The sequence below is a fragment of the Artibeus jamaicensis genome, unplaced genomic scaffold, assembly GCF_021234435.1.
Source record: "Artibeus jamaicensis isolate MK-2021 breed Jamaican fruit bat unplaced genomic scaffold, CSHL_Jam_final contig_648, whole genome shotgun sequence".
NCBI lineage: Eukaryota > Metazoa > Chordata > Mammalia > Chiroptera > Phyllostomidae > Artibeus > Artibeus jamaicensis.
Window position 1 is genome coordinate 800,139 of NW_026521912.1, and position 20,725 is coordinate 820,863.

Sequence of the window (20,725 nt, forward strand, 5' to 3'; positions counted from 1 at the left end):
TGGGCAGAACTGGACAGTCCCTCTGGCCTCATGGAGACTGATCAAGACACAACCACATCCTTAGCAGAAGAAATCTGCTGCCTCCAGTCTAAGGCTGTCCCTGCTCCTCTTCTCTCAAGTCCCATGTGGAAGCCCTAACCCCCAGCACCTCAGAATGTGACTGTATTTGGAGATAGGGTGCTTAAAAAAATAATCAAGTTAAAATGAGTTCATTAGGGTGGGCCCTAATCCAATATGACTGGTGTTTTAATAAGAAGAGGAGATGAGGACACAGACACAAACAGAGGGCAGACCATATGAGGACATGAGGAAGACAGCCATCCAAAACCAAGGAGAGAGGCCTCGGGAGAAACCAACCCTGCCAACACCTTGATCTTGGACCTCCAGAGCTGTGAAAGAATCCATGTCCATTGTGTAAGCTGCCCTGTCTTTGGGATTTTGTTAGGGCAGCCCCTGCACATTCACAGAACAGGCCCTCTGCAGCTCCACTTGGGTTCAGAGGCCCTGCCCAATCCCAGCTTTTGTTGCCCACAGGCCTTGCCATCTGTCTGCTTTCTGTGTGGCTTCCTTCCCACTCGGCTCCCTCTTCCCCCCAGGCTGTCTCTCCTCTGTCTCCTGCTCTCTTTCTGGAGGTATAATAATAGTGCTGCACCTCCTCTGTTCCAAAGCAGTGTCTCATTTAGCTCCATCCCACAGCCCTTCGAGGTGGGTGCTATTATTAGTCTGCTCATACAGATAGGCACCCAAAGATGGCAGAGGGGAAGGAAGTTGCTCAGTCACACCACTAGTGTCAGAGAATCTGGCTGGTCCTGGCTAGGGCAGAGCTTTGGCCAGGTCTCAGCATAGGCTCTGGCCAAAGGCTGTGTGCGGGAAGGGTGGCGTGGAAACTGAGGCTGTGCATATGGCAGCCACTGAATCCTGCTTAAATCCGAGAAGTCCGCAGCATTAGTCCCCATTTCCTATGCAAGGTGGTGAGGGCCTCCAGGGGCTAAGCCACTCAAGTGCTACAATAGGGGAAATCAAAGGCATCTGAGAAGCTGTAAGGGCAGCTGGACTCTGCAAGGCTTTGCTCATGAAGGGAGTGCCCCAGGAGGGCCTTGGGGAAAATATTCTAGGGCTAAGCTGCTCACAAGGCTCTTTGGACAGTCTGCCACTTTAAGGAGCCAGGCTGCAACAGAATGAAATGCCTCCTCCTTCTGACACCTGTGGGCAGAGTGCTCTTGCTGCAGACACGTTCCTGAACAAGAGGAATGCTGCTGGAGGCTCAGCAGCCCTCTTGTCAGCACAGAGCTGGGGAAATACATGCAAGAGTAATAATTATTTCTCAAAGATTCACAGGTCTCTGTAACTGGACTCAGATCATGGTGAGGGGTGGGGGGGTCAACCCAACTGGGAACAAAGGGATTGAGAAACTTCGTACTCCTCCTTGGATCCCTTTTGAAACCTGAGCACCCACCCCTTGCCTCATCCCTTCTCCCTTCCCTCAACAATGAAGATGCTCAGACTCCAGACTCTCTTATGATAGATTTGACAATTAGTCCTCCCATCTTCTTGAGCTAGGCCTTCTTGATCAACAAACCTTCCCTTGTCCCAGACTTTGTTCTCTTATGTATTGACCATTCTATTAAAGCATCAGACACACAAACCCTGGGCCTATAACAAGGCCTAACCTCTTAGCAGTGCTAAATTATCTACCTAACCACAATACTTTGAGGCTAGCCCTTTCAAATGTTTCAATTTCTTTTAAAATGAGAAGGAAAAACATTTAATGTAGTCTAAATTATATTCCTCTCTAGGCCAACTCAGCTGTAAAATATAATTTTTAATTTTTTTAAATGGAGGAGGGACTCATGAAGGCAGAAGTGCCTGGGGCCCATGGAAGTCACCGTGGGGTGTGCTTTTAGCAAGTTTCTTGGGCCTTTTCATGCTACGGTCATCTCCTCAGCCTTGGATGTTTCATTATCAACTCCTCTTCTGTTACCATGTCTTGGGAAGGGAAGCTGGGGTTGGGAAAAAGAGAAAAAAACAGTGGGACCAAAAGATTTTTGCACACCTTTGTTCACAGTAGCATTATTCATAATAGCCAAATGGTAGAAGCAACATGAATCCATCAACAGATGATAGATAACCAAAATATGGCCTGTCCTTACAATGGAATATTATTAAGCTACAATAAGGAATGAAGCCATTATGCATAGTACAACATGGGTGAACCCAAACATTTTCTAAGTGAAATAAACCAACATTTTCCCCCTATTTTTAAAAAATTGGTTTTATGGAGGAAGGGGGAGAAACATTAATTTGTTATTTCACTTATTTAAGCATTCACTGGTTCATTCTTGTATATGCCCTGACTGGGGATTGAACTTGCAACCATGGTGTAGGGGGATGATGCTCTAACCCGCTGAGCAACCTGGCCAGAGCTTAGCCAACAATTTCTCAAATGCACAAGAGCTCTATGGGCAAAGAGCCATTCCCAGAGAGCTCTCAGCATTCGGGTGGGTTTAATAGATGGATCCCATGGCCTCTCCCCCAGCTTAAACTACCTTATGCTATAGATTGGTAGGTTTGCTTGAATGGCAGAGTATTTCTGGAGGGTCACACTCAGGCAGTGCTAGGAAGGAGAGCTGGGTGGCTAGAAAACCTGACAGAGGGGAAGTCTGGCTTGTGTGAATCATTCCACAGGCTCTGAGGCACAGGTGCTATCCCTGGTTATCTGGCTGCTGGCCCCAGGGTGATGGGGCAGAGGGGTGGGCTGACAGCCTGATGGCAGGGGTGGTTGGGAGGGGCAGCTTGAATTGGTCAATCTGCATTTAGAAGACCTGCTTCTTGGCAAGTCTCTATGTACTGGACACCCCTGGGAGGGGCCACCCCTCCAGGGCCAGCAATACCCCAAGATATCAAAGCCTCAGAATACAGAAAATAAAAGACCTGGTTAACATGCAAAGAGAAGGAGCAGCCCAGCCAAGGATCCGACAGGCTGGAGCAGGACTGGGGGCTGGAAGTCACCATCCTAGTGGGAAATGGCTGATCTAAGATATGGAGGCAGTGGGGAGTTGGGAGGCCCCCCCCCCCAGGACTTCAGCCTTTGAGCATTGTCTGGGAGGGGCTGAGGACACTGTTGGTACCCAGCCAGGGCTCCACCTCTGGTGTGCCCTCCTGGCCTCTGGCACACTCAGTTACTTATGGATGTCTGTCCTTTCCACAAGACCAGTGCTTTTCCAATAGTCTGTAGCAAAGGAGCAAGTTTTGGATTTTGCCCCTTTACAAATTTCTAATCTATTGAGAAACAATATGTGGTTCCCTGTACACCCAGTGACTTCAACACCATCCTAATTGGTTGAGAACCGGGGCAAGGAGATTAGTCAATTGAGGATGTAGAGACAATGTCAAATCGCTTTACATCCTTCTAAACACTTCCACTGGAATCCTGTGCCTCTCTAAGTGTGGAAGACTGTGAGCAGGGTAGCACTGTAAGGACAGGAACTACGTCATTTCAGCTGGTCTTTGTGCTCTCAGAGCTGGCACACAGGTGACTGTAAAGGGTTGAATTGTGTCCTCATAAATGTATATGTTACAGTCCTAACCCCCAGAGCCTCAGAATGAGAGCTGCTTGAGGAATAGGTTCATTGCAGATGTAATCAGTTAAGACAAAGTCACACTGGAGTGGGGAGAGCCCCAAACCCAATCTGACTGGTGTTTTTATGAAAAGGGAAAATTGGGACACAGAGGAAAGATGCCATCTGAGGATGAAGGCAGAGGTCTGGGTGGGGCTACCAGAACTGTAAGATGCCAAATTCCCATGCTAGCAAATAAACACACATCTGTTGAGAGTCCACAACCTGCTCAGGAGGCCAAAACACTAAAGGGGAATACCCCAAGGACTCAGCACCCATGAACGGGACAACTGGTATACCGTGCATGTTAGATGCTTGGCAGGAAGCCCCTAAGAAGATGTTTATTTTTTTCCCAAATATATTTTATTATGTTATCACAGTTGTCCCATTTCCCCCCTTCATTCCCCTCCACCCTGCAGACCCCCTTCCACCCACATCCCCCCCTTTAGTTCACATCCATGTGTCTTAAGTTCTTTAGCTTTTACATTTTCCATACTACTATTGCCCTCCCCCTATTTTCTACCTACCATCTATGCTACTTATTCTCTGTAACTTTTCCCCCCTCTCCTCCTCCCACTCCCCTGTTGCTAGCCCTCCATGTGATCTCCATTTCTGTGGTTCTGTTCCTGTTCTAGTTGTTTCCTTAGTTTGTTTTTATTTTAGGTGCGGTTGTTAGTAATTGTGAGTTTGCTGTCATTTTAGTATGCATGTTTTTTATTTTCTTCTTCTAAGATAAGTCCCTTTAACATTTCATAAAATAAGGGCTCAGTGATAATAAACTCCTTCAACTTGACCTTATCTGAGAAGCACTTTATCTGTCCTTCCATTCTAAATGAAAGCTTTGCTGGATAGAGCAATCTTGGATGTAGGTCCTTGTCTTTCATGACTTAAATACTTCTCTCATTAAATACTTCTTTCCAGCCCCTTCTTGCCTGCAAGGTCTCTTTTGAGAAATCAGCTGACAGTCTGATGAGAACTCCTTTGTAGGTTACTATCTCCTTATCTCTTGCTGCTTCTAGGATTCTCTCCTTCATTTTTATCTTGGCTAATGTAATGATGATGTGCCTTGGTATGTTCCTTCTTGGGTCCAACTTCTTTGGGACTCTCTGAGCTTCCTGGACTTCCTGGAAGTCTATTTCCTTTGCCAGATTGGGGAAATTTTCCTTTATTTGTTCAAATAAGTTTTCCACTTGTTGCTCTTCCTCTTCCCCTTCTGGTACCCCTATAATTCAGATGTTGGAACGTTTAAAGATGTCCTGGAGGTTCCTAAGCCTCTCCTCATTTTTGAATTCTTGTTTCTTCGTCCTTTTCTGTTTGTTTCTTTCTTCCTTCTGGTTCACTCCATTGATTTGAGACCCTGTTTCCTTCCCATTACTATTGGTTTCCTGTGCATTTCCCTTCATTTCACTTAGTTTAACCTTCATTTGTTCATCTAATTTGTGACTGAAGTCAACCAGTTCTGTGAGCATCCTGATCACCAGTGTTTTGAACTGTGCATCTGATAGGTTGGCTACCTCTTTGTCACTTAGAAGTATTGGCTCTAGGGCTTTGAGCTGTTTTTCTGCTTAGCCATAATGTTTTGGTCTGTTCGCACCTGTTACATATGAGGGGCGGAGCCTTAGGTGTTCACCAGGGTGGGGCAACCCAAGTCGCTGGGTTGTGACACTGTATGTGGGGGCAGGGTCAGAGAGGGAAAAAAAATGGCACTTTGCTCCACTCTCTGTTGTACCTCAGCCTCATCCACTGCTTCCCCCAAGCAAATTGAGCCTTTCTGATGCTGATTCCCATGTGGGTGGGCTTGTGTGCATTCTAGGACCCTGTGGGTTTCTCCAATAAACTTTCCTGTGAGGGTGGGAATCTCTTCCTAGGCCTCAACTCCCACAAGTGTTTTCAATTGGTGTTTTGGGGCTTTATTTCCTGGCACTAGGACCCTGGGTTGCACGGTCTGCCTCGTTCCCCAGTTACTGTGCACGAATGTGGGATTGCTGCCTGGTCAGCCAGTCCCCTTGCACACGGTGCCCCGCTTCTCAATCACCACCTCGCGGGGTCTGCCCATTGCCGCCCCATGCCCAGGGTCTGCCAGCTGCTGCCTGGGTGCCCAGGGTCTGCCCGGTGCCTTCTTGCTCGCCCATTGCCGCTTTGTGCGCCAGTGTCACCGCTTCCTGTGCCACAACCCCTCTCCACTCAGCCGCCTGACAGTGCCCCACCTCCTGGTCTGGATGAATGAGTCTATTTTAACTCTTGGTTGTCAGACTTCCATACAGTTTAATTTTCTTTCAGTTTTGGTTGTTACTTTGTTTCTGAATTGTTGTTGTCTTTATTTTGGTTGTTCGAGGAGGCACAGTGTGTCTACCTACACCTCCATCTTGGCCGGAAGTCGTCTTTTTAATTGAGGTGAAATTCACCTAACAGAAAATTCATTTTGAAGTATGGAATTCAGTGGCCTTTCATACATTCGCAATGTTGTGCAACCACCACCCTGTCTAGTCCCAAACATCTTCATCCATCTCAAAGAAATCTCTGTATCCATTAAGCAGTTGCTCCCTGTTCCCTCCCACCACCCCCAGCCTCCGGCAGGGTCTGATCTACTTTCACATGAGCGGATCACACACTGTGTGGCCTTTTAAGTCTGGCTTCTCTCACTGAGCATCATGTTCTCTAGGTTTATGCACATTGTAGAGTGTGAGAGAGCTTCACTCCTTTTCGTGGCTGAATAATATTCCAGTGTCCCGATGGACTGACTGGCCTAAATAAAATGTTTTCCACAGTGAATATGTGTGGACTGAGTAAGAGAATGGTTGGAAGGAGACACAGAGAATGAGTGAACTGTGGGAACAGAGAACAAGTGGCCCAGGCCCTGCGGCCCTCTGAGGGCCAGGAGTCTGGTGGGGAGTCTACAGTTAGTCACAGGAGTACAGAGGAGGGACATGGGGAGCGTGATATGGCAGGGTGGTGGTAATGGGTGAGGAAAGCAAGCTCTGTCTGAGAGTGAGAGCGAGAGGAGTGAGAGGCTGCTGGCAGGGGATACACAGGTAGCAGACAGATAGCCACCATGGGACAGACAGGGTGCTAGGTAGTGAAAAGGCAGATCTTGGAAGCTGGGAGCAGTTCTGGATGTATGGCCCAAAGGGAACTGGCTCCCTTGTAACCTACAGGGGCTTAGGACAAGGGCTGACCTGCTCCCCTCTCCAGGCCAACTGAGGCAGACCTCCCCCTGCAAGTTTGGAGGGGCAACACCCAGACCATGGTAGGATGGAGGGCAGGATTCCGCCCTTGGAACACCATCTCCAGCCATCTTGCTTCTCTTTATTCCAGGTGTAACTGGCCAGCGAATTCATTGTAGATTTTCACACACACAGACCTGGACCAGACCTGCCCAGTGCTGTAAACACCAGCTGCGGGGAGCAGGTTTCTCTCCACCTGAGCATCAAGGGCAGGGAGTCTTGGCTGCACTGGGAAGGTTCCGGCTGCATGCAGCAGCAGGTATAAAAAACACCCAACTAGGCCAATGTTGGCCCCTGGGTTGGCCACCTAGGCAAGGGACTCATGCAGACACACGAGGTCCCAGCTTGCTTTTATGCTCTGCCATTGCTGTCTTGAAATTCTTATTAATTTTTAAAATAATTTGATTCTTAATTGTGATAAAATACATATAACATACAATTTACCATTGTAACTGTTTTTAACTGTACATCTCTGTGGAATTAAGTACATTCACATTGTTATACAACCATCCCTGCTGTCCATCTCCAGACTTTCTCGTCTTCCTGAACTGACACTGTCTCCATGAAACACTAGCTCCCTCTGCCCCTCCCCCAGCCCCTGGCTCCCACCATCTACTCTGTCTTTATGGGTCTGACTCCTCTAGGGACCTCCTGTGAGTGGAATCACACAGTATTTATTCTTTTGTAACTGCTTATTTCACTGAGCATAACGTCCTCAAGATTCATCCATGTTGTAGTGTGGGTCAGAATTTTCTTCCTTCCTTTTTAAGGCTGGATAATAATCCACTGATGAATGGACAACACTTTGTTTATCTAAAACTCTTAATTTTGAAAATGAGCCCCATAAATTATGTAGCCCAACCTGCTGGCCTCTGTTACACTAAGTATGTCCTACCTGCCTGCTTGGAGGACATCTAGGAATGACTTGGACAGTCGTGGCCTCCTCCTTCCCTGGTCCCTCTCCACTGTCGTCCTTGGCATGCTGTCCACACCTCCCAGTGTGACTGTGGGATTTCTAAGAATGTAACTTGCATGACAAAGAGGAGGGGGAGCAGGGAGGTAAGGGGAAGGCTCAAAGGGCCTGAGAAAGAGGTAGGAGAGGGAAGGTGGTACTTTATACATGTCGCTCTTTAAATTAAAAATGTTTAAGGCTGCATCTTCACGTGCAATTTCAAACTGAAGGGTTTAAAAATAACTTGCAGCCCTGGCCACATGGCTCAATTAGTTGGAGCATCGTCAGTACACCAAGTTTGTGAGCTCAACCCCCAGTCAGGGGTGAATGAGAGGCAACCAATAGATGTTTCTCTCTCTCTCACCCCCCTTCTTCTCGACCTAAAATCAGTTTAAAAAAAGAAAACATCCTTGGGTGAGGACTAAAAAATTAAAAAATGAGAATAACTTGTGAAACACTGCAATTTTATTTTTTTTCTTCAGTCACAGAAGCAGATGTGGAATGTTTTAGGATTAAAAAAATTACCAGAAAAAATCAGAAAACCTATTCACAAAGTATAGTAAAGGTTTGAGTTTGTTTTTCTGTGGGTCTGAGCCCCATTTGACTCCACAACCAATCATCTTCCTCTGGATTTCACTTTCACTCTGTGCAGTGCTCAGACCTTGCTACCTCCTTCTCTGACACATCCCTTTCAAAGATTCCCTTATTTATTCACTTTTCATCTTTACCTTGAAACAGTTGCACTGTGGTCAATTTGCTCATCACCCCCACTTGGCATTCTCCATCAGGGCATATACCATCGCCAGACACCCTGTAAAAACCCTTTAGCATGTCCCCTAAACATTGTCCCCTCCTGGCCCTAGCCTGGCAGGTGGAATTTAAGCAGAAAGAATGAGCAAAGTGACAAGGCCACTTTCAGCAGGAGCAACAACCCTCGGAGAAAATGAGCACCAGTTCCTCTTCACCCTTGGCATTAATGACCCTGGCATTCAAGGACCACTCCCCACCTCCACCTCTCCTTCCTCAGCCCTGCCTGTTGGGGAGACTTTCGAACCTTTGAGAGACACCCTTGATGCAGCCCCTTCCCCATGGAAAGGCCTGCACACCTTGTAGACTCTGCTAAGAAATTATTGAAGTTAAACCAAAAAACCCCAGGCATAGGGATGGAGGGGTTAGGCCCTCAGAGCCTCCAACATGAAAACATCCTGTTCTGGGCAGTCAGTCCAATAGCAAGAGCTTGCTACCTGGCCCAGGACTCAGCTTCTCTGGGCTTGAAACTCTGGGTGAGGGGACTCAGAATCCATCCCGAGCACTGCAGGGGAGATGGGGCAGCAAGGCTTTGCTAAAACCACACCCACTTGAAGCACCCTCTCAAACCTCTTGCTTCTCAAAGTGGGTCCCTGGAGTATGGGCCCCGCCTGGGGCTGACTAGGAATGCAGAGTCTCAGGCTTACCCCAGACATGCTGAAGATGAACCTGCTTTTACACAGCTCTCCTCCTCCCACCTGGAAGAAGAACGATACACTGCATGCAGAGAAGCCCTGCTCCCTGACCCATTCGGAAGGGCTGGCCCCCAGGTCCCTTCTCCTTAGTGCAAAAGTGAGATGACATCTGGGACTCCCTACACCCAAGGAGATGCCCAGAAACCACAGGAGCCCCAGCTGAAGGCCCTGAGCTGGCCTGTGGGTCTTAGCACGCAAGACACCCTGAAGCACCTCCTGCTGGAGTATGCTACTTCTTCCCCAGGCACGACGGGCCTGCCCTCTATGACAGACACAGACTGGACATTCTGAGGCTTCCCTAGAAGTCATGGACTGTTTAGCCAGATCTGGAGAAAGGGAGATGAACAAAAGCTGCAGAAGACACACAGACACACACAAAAGAAAACCCTGAGACTTTAGAAGAGGCCCATGTACGGGTTCCAATGGAGCCCACAGGCTGTGGGGCAGTGTTGAGGCTTGCTACTCTCTGCAGACCCCAACCTTGCTTCTGAATGCTTCTTGGATTGAGTGGCTATGGTATGTGTAGTACCTACTTGATCTATTCTCCTTTTCAAAGAATCCTGTGGGATGGGTGTTACAGATCCCATTTCAGATGGGGACACTGAGGCTTGCTTGGACAGTCAGTGTCTTGCCCCCAGTGCAACACTGGGGAGAGGGCAGAGCCAGGATTCAAACCTAAGTCTGTTGTACTTCATCCTGTCTCTAGGTCAGAATTTGCTTTCCCATCACCAAAGATTGGTGTCAGAAGACAACTCAGAATGGCCATCTGGCTTAGGTGTGAGAAGCAGGACAGGAAACTCCCAGGGACGACGATGCAGGAGGCCCAAGAACATTTGAACGTGGAGAAGAGGGGCCTGTGAGTCTCAGGGGAGGTGAAAAAACCTGGGCAGAGGCACAGGTCCATGGGAGAGCTGGTCAAAGAGCAAGTCATAGTGCCTTCCCCACAGCACCTCCAGCTGGGCTAAGGATCTCTCTCTCCTTGCATGGGCTAAGGCCATGCCTGGCACACAGGGAGACCTCAGCAGATGGTAGCCCGAGCTTACCTAGGAGGAAGGCACCCACAGCCTCGGCTGGCGCTGTCGGCGCTGCGTGCTGACATGGTGCACACCATCACTCTACACCACCACCTCTCAACGACCCCACTTCATTTATTACCAAAATATCGCAGAATTCCAGCCATAGTCACATATAGGGCTTAGCACAAACCTGATACCTGTGGAGAGAACTAGGTATTCGGACAATCGAATGTTTGGAATTGTTAACACCCCAAACCATTATCACTCTGTACTCCAAAAATAAGCTTTGAGAGCTTTGGAAACTGAATTAAAATGTCTACACAGCTATGAACAATTGTTTAATAAAACTTTTTCATGTTTCCATTACATGTAAATATATCAATTTGGCATCTCTATAAAAACTCTGAAAATGGTGCAAAAGTTTCATTCTCTTCGAGAAAGCCATTGACAAAAAATATTCACACTTCACTAAAATTTTGAAAAATGGTCTTCTTTCAAAGCTTCTTTATTAATCTGAAATCTTCTGAATTATCAAAATCTAGGTTTGCTTTTTCCGCTTAAAACACTAAAGAACATTTATGCACAAGGATAAAAAGGCAAATGGGGAGATGGAAAACTGAGAAGGGCTCCCCCCAAAAAAAACTAAAAAAAAAAAAAAAGCTATTACATAAGCACCCTCACAATAACACAGTGGGCTTCGTTTTATTGTTGACTTTGGACAGCAGTGTCACACTTTATTGAAAACAAACCCATGTAAAAACAAAGTTAAAATGAAAAATGGTATCTGAAAAATAAATTACTTTATATAAAACAAATCAGTAACTTAAAACACCAATGTACAAAATGTCTACCCACCTACTGTACACAACATGGGGATCAGCCAGTGGAGCCCCCGCCCCCAGAGCGAGCCGCTGTGAACAGAACATTGCCTGTGAAGAGGGTGGTCCTGACCAACAGACAACCCCTCTCGGGTGTGTGTGGGGGGGGGAGTGCAGTGCAGCCCTCTCCAAGCCACTGCTCAGACCATTGGTTAGCCAAAGATAGATCCTGGCAGTGACTTACAAGTATTTTCTTTTTTAAAAATGACTAAGCAGAAAACTGAACTATGTTACCAAAAGGTTGTGGAAAGTAGCCACTACAATCATTAGAGGTCAGAGGTGAATGAAAAAGGGTTAGAACCTTCAACCCTGCGGAAGACCTGGGATTCAGGCTCTACTGCTGCTGTAAAGAAGGATCCATTCTCAAGGCCACACACCATAAAGCCCTGGCGACTTCCGTTGGTGGCTGGCCTGGGGATCTGATGAATGGGAGGGAGGTAGGTGCCTTAGGTCCAGGGAAGATGGGAGGAACTTCAGGTGCAGGGCTGGGGTTGGGGGTGGGCAGCTTATTCTTATTCTTTTTTTATCCAACCTAGGAAGGCTGCAAAAAGCAGAGGAAAAAAATATCAGGCTGAATCAGATGTAACAGAACAGCTGGGTAATGCTACCTTTGATTTTCAAGCTCAACGGCAGCCTTAGGTCAAAAGGCCCTCATTTGGAGGTAAGCCAGAATAAGGTACTGCCAATCACTGTCGCAGGGTCCCTCTACTTGTCTGACCCAGCAAGTCCCTCTCAGCTGCCTAGTGCAGCGCCTCAAAGCTGGTTTCCAGCGCTGATGACACCAAGTGTGCACTCTCAAAGGTTAAGGTAGCTCTTTGACAAGGGAAAGACTCGCCTGAATAAAGAAGGCAGAGCCCACCCAGCACCATCTGCTGATGAGAGGCACAGCCAGCGCAGAAAAATCACAGCCTAGCATGTTACACTGAAAGCTAAAGAAGGGCAGAGCCAACGGTGAAAAATGGGCAACTCCACTGGAACCAGGTTCACAAGTTCAGAGCTGCTTAGCCTATGACTGTTAGGACAGTTACACAGGCCCAGAGAATTCAACCAGAGCCTCTGGTATTTATGTACCAAACTAAACTTCTGATAAATTAACTTTATCTACTCTTAATTCTTTTTCATCAAATTCCCAAATATGAGCATTCATTTTGTGAAATACAAATATGATTGATTTACGTAAAACTTTTTAAATGGTTTCTTTCAGACTGTGACTTTCAAAAAAATGGCTCTTCCTTTTGCAAACAAGCCTGGGTAAGACACAACGAACTTTATGGACACAGGACCAGCATCTGGATGGGGATGACAGTTGCTTTTCAGGAGAAACATATCAAAAGCAGAATCCTGCCACACACCTGTACATCCAAACTCCTAAAGAAACACAATGGGGTTTTAGCCAGAAGGCTGTGCAGAGAGTGATGGGGTGACCACATAACGTGAGAATTCAACTGATCTGAGAAACTTCAGGCAGTTTTCAAAGGCTCACATGTTCTTCACATCTCCTCATCCAAGCTGGCATCAGAACCATCAATAGGGTTCAAATAAAAGGAAGGGGGGAAAGAAGCCGGGGTGCCAGCTGCGGACCCAGCATCATTTCAGAAAATGAGCAGAGGGCTGACAGGAATGTGTGTCGATGAGGAGGTTTGAGAGTCAGTTTCAGAAGTGGGACTCTCACTTCTGAGAGGGTGATGGCTCAGGGCCGCACAGCCTGAAAGGCACACTTTTCTAGAAAAACATCCCACTCCCAGGGTGAAGAGCACTCTGGGGCAACACAGCAGGGACTCTCCTTGAGCTGGGTTCAAGGAGGAAGCATGCCAACTACCTTTGACTCAGGACCTAGAAAACTATGTTGGAGGAAGGCGACCCTCTATGGCACAGGCCAACTTATGAGATGAGGCCCCAAGGTATGAACTTGGCCTTTAGTAGGAAAAGAACATGGCAACTTCTTATATGTGGGAGGATAATGCAAGCAGCTGGCAACCCTTCAATAAGGAATGAGGGTAACAGGGTGGGGACAAGCAGCCTTAAATTTAGCAAGGGCTTCTCAGAACACTGATCTGGCCCCCCAATAAATAAATAAATAAATAAATAAACAAACAAACAAATAAATAAATAGACAAGTAGATAAATAATGCTGCAATTCCATGATCTCAATAACTAAAAAACAGCCTATCATTATGTGTTTTAGTCTCATGTCAAGTTAAAAACTGCTGGTACTAAGTTATCTTGTTTTTTATTCTCCCTGTACACTAGTTATTTATAAAAATCAGATTGTGCTCTGAGAAGCTGCCTGGAGAGCGGCCCTGGCTGCTTCTCAGGCCCTCTCTTGCACTCTCCCAGCTGGCTCCCCATTTTAAAAACACCACCTGAGACTGCACAGTCCCACATCACAGATTTGTAACTGCTTTGTCTTGAGGCAAGATTTTGTTTCTTAAGGTCTTATACATCCTCCCTGAATGCTAAGCTATCCATACCTCACCTAGCCAAAAAGAAAGAAAAGGTAAAATAAAAAACAAAACAAAATTTGAGCAAAACAAAATCAAATTTAATGGTCTTAAATGCAAAAGTAAAAACAAAAAACACAAAAAAGCAAAAGAAAATTAACAGAACAGAACAACCCAAAATGTCAAAGCAATTATGAAGAGAACTTTGAGGGTTAATCTTTAAAACTACAAATCAAAAGGTTTTTTTGTTAATAGATAATTGGCAAGAAGTACTTTTCTGCTGAGTGTTCATATGAAAGCAAAGTTTCAAAACAAAATCCAACTAAACAGAAAAGGCTAGCACTCACAAGAAGGGATGCGAGAAATACAATGCTCAAATGTTTGTGTTATTAAAATAGAGCTATCTTAAGCATCCGAGCTATGTTAAATGCTCTCGGAAACTGGAGAAATGGCTGTGAACAACAATATCTGATGTGTGGGGCACAGTGCATGCAATGTGTGGGCAGGGACTCAGGGTGTCAGAGCAGCAACACATCTTCCCGCATGCCTGGGCTTAGATCTGACTCAGGAATATATGGAGTTTCCCTGAAACTCTTTGGTCCATTCCCACTGATGCCTGGGCTTAGGAAACACTGTGTCCTCCTCTGGAGGGTCTGGCCTGGCATTCAGCCCCCTTCCCTGGTGGCAGCCCACAACAGATGAGCCCAAGATCGATGCCAGGACCAGTTGGCAGAGCCTGGGGCTGAGTGAAGAGGGGGTGGCAATGGGACCTGCTTAGGGAAGCAATTTTGTGTCAACCAAAGCAGAAATCGCTTAAAATGTTGAAGCAGTTGAGAACATACACTCAGCATCTGTCTAACATCTTTAGATTAAAAGTGAAAACTAACAGGTTGTTCCTTTTGTTTTATCCAGTTTGTGGAGACACCGAATGAAACAGGTGTTAGACAGTTTCAGGAGTTAAAGCATGCTTCAGTTTCACCACATCCCGAGGGACTGGGAGTCAACGCAGGCTACTCAGATGTCTGTTTAATATATATTTTAAAGGAAATAACTTAAGAAACTTAAAGTTGGTCTACCATTGTGGGAATTCAAACATTTGAACATGTCGGTTGCATCTCAGAGTATAAAAACCTTTTCATTTCTCATATAGACTAAGACAAACACTTGTGAAAATTGGCGCAAAATGAGTTGTACACTAACAAAAAAATTTCAACTTCTTCACTCTGAATTATCTATTCCGTACAAAAAAGCATGAGTGAGTTATTTGTGGGACTTGTTGGTTTTGAAGGAAACCTGTAATATTTTGTCCCCCAGGCGGTAGCCGTTCAGGCTTGCTATGGCCATCGCGGCTTCTTCATAGTTTGTCATGGTCACAAAACCAAAGCCTTTGCACTTGTTGGTGTTGAAGTCGCGAATCACTTTCACATTGGTGACGGCGCCAAAGGGGCCAAACATCTGCCAGAGGATTCCCTCATCAGCATCTTGACCAAGGTTGTAGATGAAGATGCACCAGCCCGAAGACGCGTTGCCTGGGACATTGACACCAGAAAGCCCACTCATGTGATCTACACCCATAGGGGAGAACCTAGCAAACAGAGAGCACAGCATTCAGGTCAAGGTCAAGGTCAGTGTGGGCCGGGATGCCACCACCACTGGGGGAGCAGACAGGGAGCCACATGACTGGCTCAGGCCCTTCCCTCTCTTCTCAGCCAGGAGTGGAATCCCAAGGCTGGCACACCCCACCAGGCACCAACAAGGTTTCTTCTTCGTAACTGAGAGGAATTCAGTAGGGTGGCTGAGGGAGGCAGCTGATTCTGAGAAGGGACACTTGTGTCTGGAAGGTCAGAGACTCAACCGATTTCACTCGAGAGTGTTGGCCTGTCAGTGGCTGACCAGCTGCTCCCTCCACCCCTCCCACAGTGTGTGTGGCAGGGAGTTCCTACTAGTCATTTCCACGCTTCCCACATTCCAAATGATGGAAGATTCTCCATACCCTCTGAGGGGCTCTTACACCCTCAGACTGCCCTGGAGAAAATGCTTTCCTCATACTCCATAAGTGTGTGCTGGGAAGGCCTGCATCTTTTTCTTCTCTTTTTCCAAATTTTGTACCTTCCCTGGTTATGACCTGCAATCTCCAAGGGCTCACAGCTGAGTAGTGCCTGGTCACACATGCCCGTGGGGGACCACTGCCGGCACAGGGAAATTCCTCGCTAAAGCTCTGGGCACCTTCTGTGGCTGGTTCCTAACAGCCTAAAAGGGCCAGGGGCCAAACTACAGAGTCATTGAACTGTACCAAGAATGTATTCAAAATGACACGTTTAGTTACATCAAACTAAACCTTCTACCAGTGTGTGGCCATTGCAACAAGGATTGAGGCAGACAACAAAATTGTTACTGAAGCTATGTGGCCCTCTAGGTGGTTCACAAATTAAAAGGTCATATAGTCTCAAGTCGATTTAAGAAGATCTTAAAGTACAGCATCTGTGAAGCCACATATGCAAATGGAGCAGTACTGCCCACTCCAAAACAAAGTGGGGCTTCAAGCTGTAGGGCTTATCTAGGGGAGAGTGGGCCCTTTCAAGAACCATTAAACAGATTCACCCTCTGACCAGACGTGACCCTAGGCAGGGTGACCAGTCCCTGAGGTACAACCAAAGCAAGAGTTCTGTTCAACACAGGTATTGAAGAATCCAAATATATCGTTTGCCATGGTTTTGACTTGGCAAGAATAATTTTAAACAGCCACACCGGAATGTCTGAATTGATTCAGTAACTCTAGTAGCTTGTCAGTGATCCTGAGTCTGTCTGGGAGGACAGTGAGACCCCAACAGCACTGAAATGGGGGTGGGAAAAAGGCACCCAGGTAATTCTCAATGAGAACTGGAAAGGGGTTCCCACTTTAAGAGGACCCCCTTTCCTCTAAATTTTGTAGGGTCCCAAATACAGACTTGACTTACAACCTCTTTATGTAGCAATTATACTGCCAACAATTTGATGTAATATTTTACTTCCTTTTACTGACATGATTCTCGTTCTTATGAACCAGTGTTAATCAGTTTTTCTCCTCCTAACTGGAGCTGATTCCTTTCATCCTGAGACTATATTCTCTGATGGCACAAAAGGATGGCTGACCTTCCTGATCTGGGGCTCTCCTCAATATGAAAAGAACAGAGGCACTCTCTACTCTTCTAGGTCTTTCTCTCACTGGCTCTTATCTTAATCTGCCTTCTGCAGTGAGTCTTCTCTCCCCTCTCCTTCCCCCCCACCCCACCCCACCCCACCCCACCCCACCCCACCCCAGCATGTCCTCTGTCTCTTTCTGCTCTGCTCCTCTGGCAGTCATGACCCCTTTGCCTGACTGGCCAGCAGCCCGGTTCCTCTGGCCTCCCCTTTCTTTTATACTCCTTGTTGCTGTGACCAATCCTCCCTCTCCTCCTCTGGCTGCCCCTGGTTTTTCAGTTACCTTGCCCGACAGGCAGGGAGATGGGCTGCGCTATCTGACTTCCACACTAGCTCTACCTCCAGATTTGCTTCTAAAGACACTCACCCTGGAGAGGTGGGTGAGCTCTGGAACCTGAGGTAGCTGAGAACTCTGGCTTAGGGGCTGTAAAAATGACACCTCGCTAAATGGCATCTGTAGAAATATGGGCAGGGCTTTGTCCAACCTCACTGCTTAAAACAAAGACAGGACACCTGTCAAGTGGCAGAGAAAAATCCTTAACATGCCTTAGTAAGCCTTGATGCCACTTCCTGAGGGCCTGACAAAAACCAAATGGCCCCTCAGTGGAGATGGCTATGATTGGCGAGGGCTAATACACCTGATCCTGCAGGCCAGGTTACTGACTCGAACTGTCCCTGTTGCACTAGGTCCTGGCAACTGGAATCATTTTCAGTATAGAAAGACTAAGGAATGTGGGAAAAATGTTCAGCTCTATGATGGAGCTTTTAAACAGAGGGTGTATAGTTTGTATTCACCACAATAACTCCACGAGGTAGGTGGATGAGCAAGGGCTGCCTTAGGGCTGATGATCAAATTGTCTCAAGACCCTTAAAAAACTCTGGAAGGAGAACAGCTCTTGCTTGGTATAGCTAAGGCTGCATCTTTTTCTCACGGAAGTAGAATGACCTTTTACCTTCACAGCTCCGCCCTCGTGCCACTAGAAACCACATGCTGGATGGAATGTTGTCCCTGCTCTCCCAGTAGCTGCTGAGAGCTGGCACCGTCTTGTAGATTCCAATCAAAGACAACACTCGGTTGAAAAGATGTGGCTTTTGTACAGTTAGATACCTTTATGATGGAGACCAGGACTTGGAGACACAAAATAATTCTGAGCATAGCCCTCCGATGAGATCAGTCAGGCACACCCAGTGCTTCCCACTGCATGCAGCTACCCAGCCATTGGGACTCTAATAGCTTTCGAAGCACTTGGGCCATGGTGGGAAGAGGCTGGTAGGTAGCTGAGAGCACTGCCCTCCTGACCCACCTGAATCTCTGTGCTTGGTGATGCACGGGGCCTCCAAACCGTCTAGCTGGCGAGTGGTACAGCTGGGAGAGCAGGGCCATGTTTTTGTTCTGGTTGGGGTTGGCCGCAAACTTCACTGTAATGGGCTCGGAGGAACCTGGGGGTTTATGACCATTGAAACTGGTAATTGCCTCTTCTGCTTCCGAACGTTTGTCAAACCGGATAAACGCAACCCCTCTGGACAAACCTTTTTAACAAACCAACAAAAATGGAGTTAGGGTGAAAAATGCAAGGATTTTTTAAAAACTGAAAAGCAAAAGTCAAGTCAGTCTACTGTGGTTCAAAATGAATGCCTGGTTAATGAGATAAACAAAAATTAAACCTAAATATGAAACAAATGAACAAATTAAAAAAATGACTAATAAAAGATTAAGGTTTCAGACTTTCTTCTGAGTTTCTTGGTGCCAAAAGATATTTTGATGATAGACATCCCAAAGAGACAGCCACATCAGAAGCAATCACACCCCCCAACTTGTCACTATTTCAACACCAGGTGCCCACTGCAGTGTGGGAGCCTGGAAGGGCTGGGTCTGAGGAACTCTGCCTGCACTCTGGGCCCTGCCCACCCTGTCTTGCCAGCATGCCCAAGAAGCCACAGTGCTTCTGAAGGCCTGTTGTGAAGTAGTGAACAAGGAGCAACCTGGCCTCGCAGCCTGGACAGGCCTTCATAGCCTGCTGTGCTTCCAGCGGACTGATAGACTCCCTAGTTATGTGGTGCCCAGCTCGTCCTTCCCCTTCATCCTTGAAGTGTGTGGGGTCCCAGGAACCAAGCCTCATCTGAACAGATCTTTCCTGCCATGACCTCCCTTACCACTGTGTGGTCCTGGGACCTCCTGGGCCCTGAACTGCCCTCAGAATCAAGTGATGCCACTTACTCTTTCCCCCTAAACTACATAGGCACACATAGCAGTGCCACAGCCCCTACAGGCCCCTAGCAGGTTAAGAGTTACTGCCTTAGGCCCACTCCATACCTGGTCCTGTTCCTGCATGGGATGGGCCAGGGACCCCCTGGCATGGCCTCCATCTGCCTCAGGAGGCACCCTCCCTGGCTGCCTAGGCTGAAGCACTGTAAGTAAACCCTGAGTCCCTTGGCACAGCAGGAAGGTGCCCAGGCTGCCTGAGGTCCAAGGCCCAAATGCTAAAAGCAGTGTCTAGACAGTTGGCACAAGTGCGAGACTGGAACAAATCAGTGGGAAAGGGCTTAGCTGCCCGTACCTCCCTGTCTACCCATACTCTGGGTCTGGGGGGGGAAATGAGCAGATCTTGGCCCTTGGAGAACTCAAGGAAGGGGGTGGAGCTAGGGTGAGGGAATCTGGAGCCACAGAAGGACCTGGCTACTTCTCTTGAGGAGAAGGAATGGGGATCAAGTGTGAAAGTCCAAGTGTAGTGGAGAGATGACAGTGAGGGCCAGTCTGAGGGTGATGTTACTGGGCTGGAGTTATGGGTGTCATTGGTGGGGGGACTGTGGTCGACAGCCCTATCCTAGATACTCATCATGCCTATTAGTCACAGGCTGTCATAAGTCACATTTTCTTCCCTAGACAAAGGCTTTCACCACGTGGTGAATGAAACTGATGAAATCAGGAAAGCCCTTGGCTGGTGAGGCTCAGTAGGTTGGGCACTGTCCTGCAAACCAAAGAGTTGCAGGTCTGAATTCTGGTCAGGGCACATGCTTGGGTTGTGGGTTTGGTTCCCAGTTGGGTCATGTGCAAGAGGCAACCACATATTGATGTTTCCCTCTTTCTCCTTTCTCCTTCCCTTCCTCTCCCCTTTTATTGACTCTCTAGAATCAATAAAAAATAAAGTAAAACAAAATTCCAGTACCTCTCCTCACTATTTCCCACAGGGTCCTACCAACTGCCTCCATTATGGGTACCTGGCATGGGGCATGGGTCTCCTTGACTGGTCTGGAGACCACAGAAGGGCACAGAGTGACTCAGGAACATCTTAGTGGGGTGCTGAGATGACAAAAATCACTGCAAGACATGGTTGACCCCATGTTTGGGCCTGACTTGGATGTGGCACCGTGGGCCCTACTGAAGCACACAGTGAACAGTCAGGGACCCTGGCACCAGGATTTCTTTGTTGACAACTGTAACCTACAGTGGACAGCCCATGGTGTGTCCTAAGGCACACACTAACGCTCTCACCGGGAAGCTTCTCCGACCCCTAGCACAGAGCCCAGGGGCCATCTAGCAGCTCCCAGTAGCCTTCAGGCTGCCCCCAGCAGTGGCTTCCTAGCTCCTTAAATATAGCTTTCATACTCGAACAGGCAAACACTCACTGAGTTAGTGAGGTCAGACCAGGCAACTCACATGCGTGCCCCAGGAAATTCTAGAACTTGATTTTATTTTTCAATTTCAATTCAAAAGAACACCTAAAAATGTTCTTTTTATTTGTTCTTGAAGGGCATGAAAAAGTTTAGACAGATGGAAACCTGAATAAAATCTACCTACAGGCAAAAGATGCTGAAACCTGGAGCTGGCTGGCTCCTATAAGGAGACAGCTTCATTCTATTTATAAAGACCTCAAGATCAAGCAGAGAGAAAGTGTGTGTGCAAGTGGGACTTTC

General features: G+C 47.3%; 1 protein-coding gene across 3 annotated transcripts in view; it reads right to left on the minus strand.

Moving 5' to 3' along the window:
- Positions 1–1,802: 1,802 nt before the first annotated feature.
- ELAVL1 (ELAV like RNA binding protein 1) overlaps positions 1,803–20,725 on the minus strand; it is a 47,341-nt gene continuing 28,418 nt past the window's right edge. For 2 of the 3 annotated variants that reach the window (XM_037158911.2, XM_053670900.1), the window contains 2 exons: positions 18,115–18,340; positions 14,834–15,215 (listed from right to left, as the gene is read on the minus strand). In XM_037158911.2, coding sequence (XP_037014806.1) covers positions 14,891–15,215; positions 18,115–18,340 — 551 coding nt within the window. In that variant the 3' untranslated portion in view covers positions 14,834–14,890. Of the gene's footprint in view, positions 2,001–14,833; positions 15,216–18,114; positions 18,341–20,725 lie in introns of those variants that run through there. The other variant, XM_037158914.2, reaches the window with a different exon arrangement.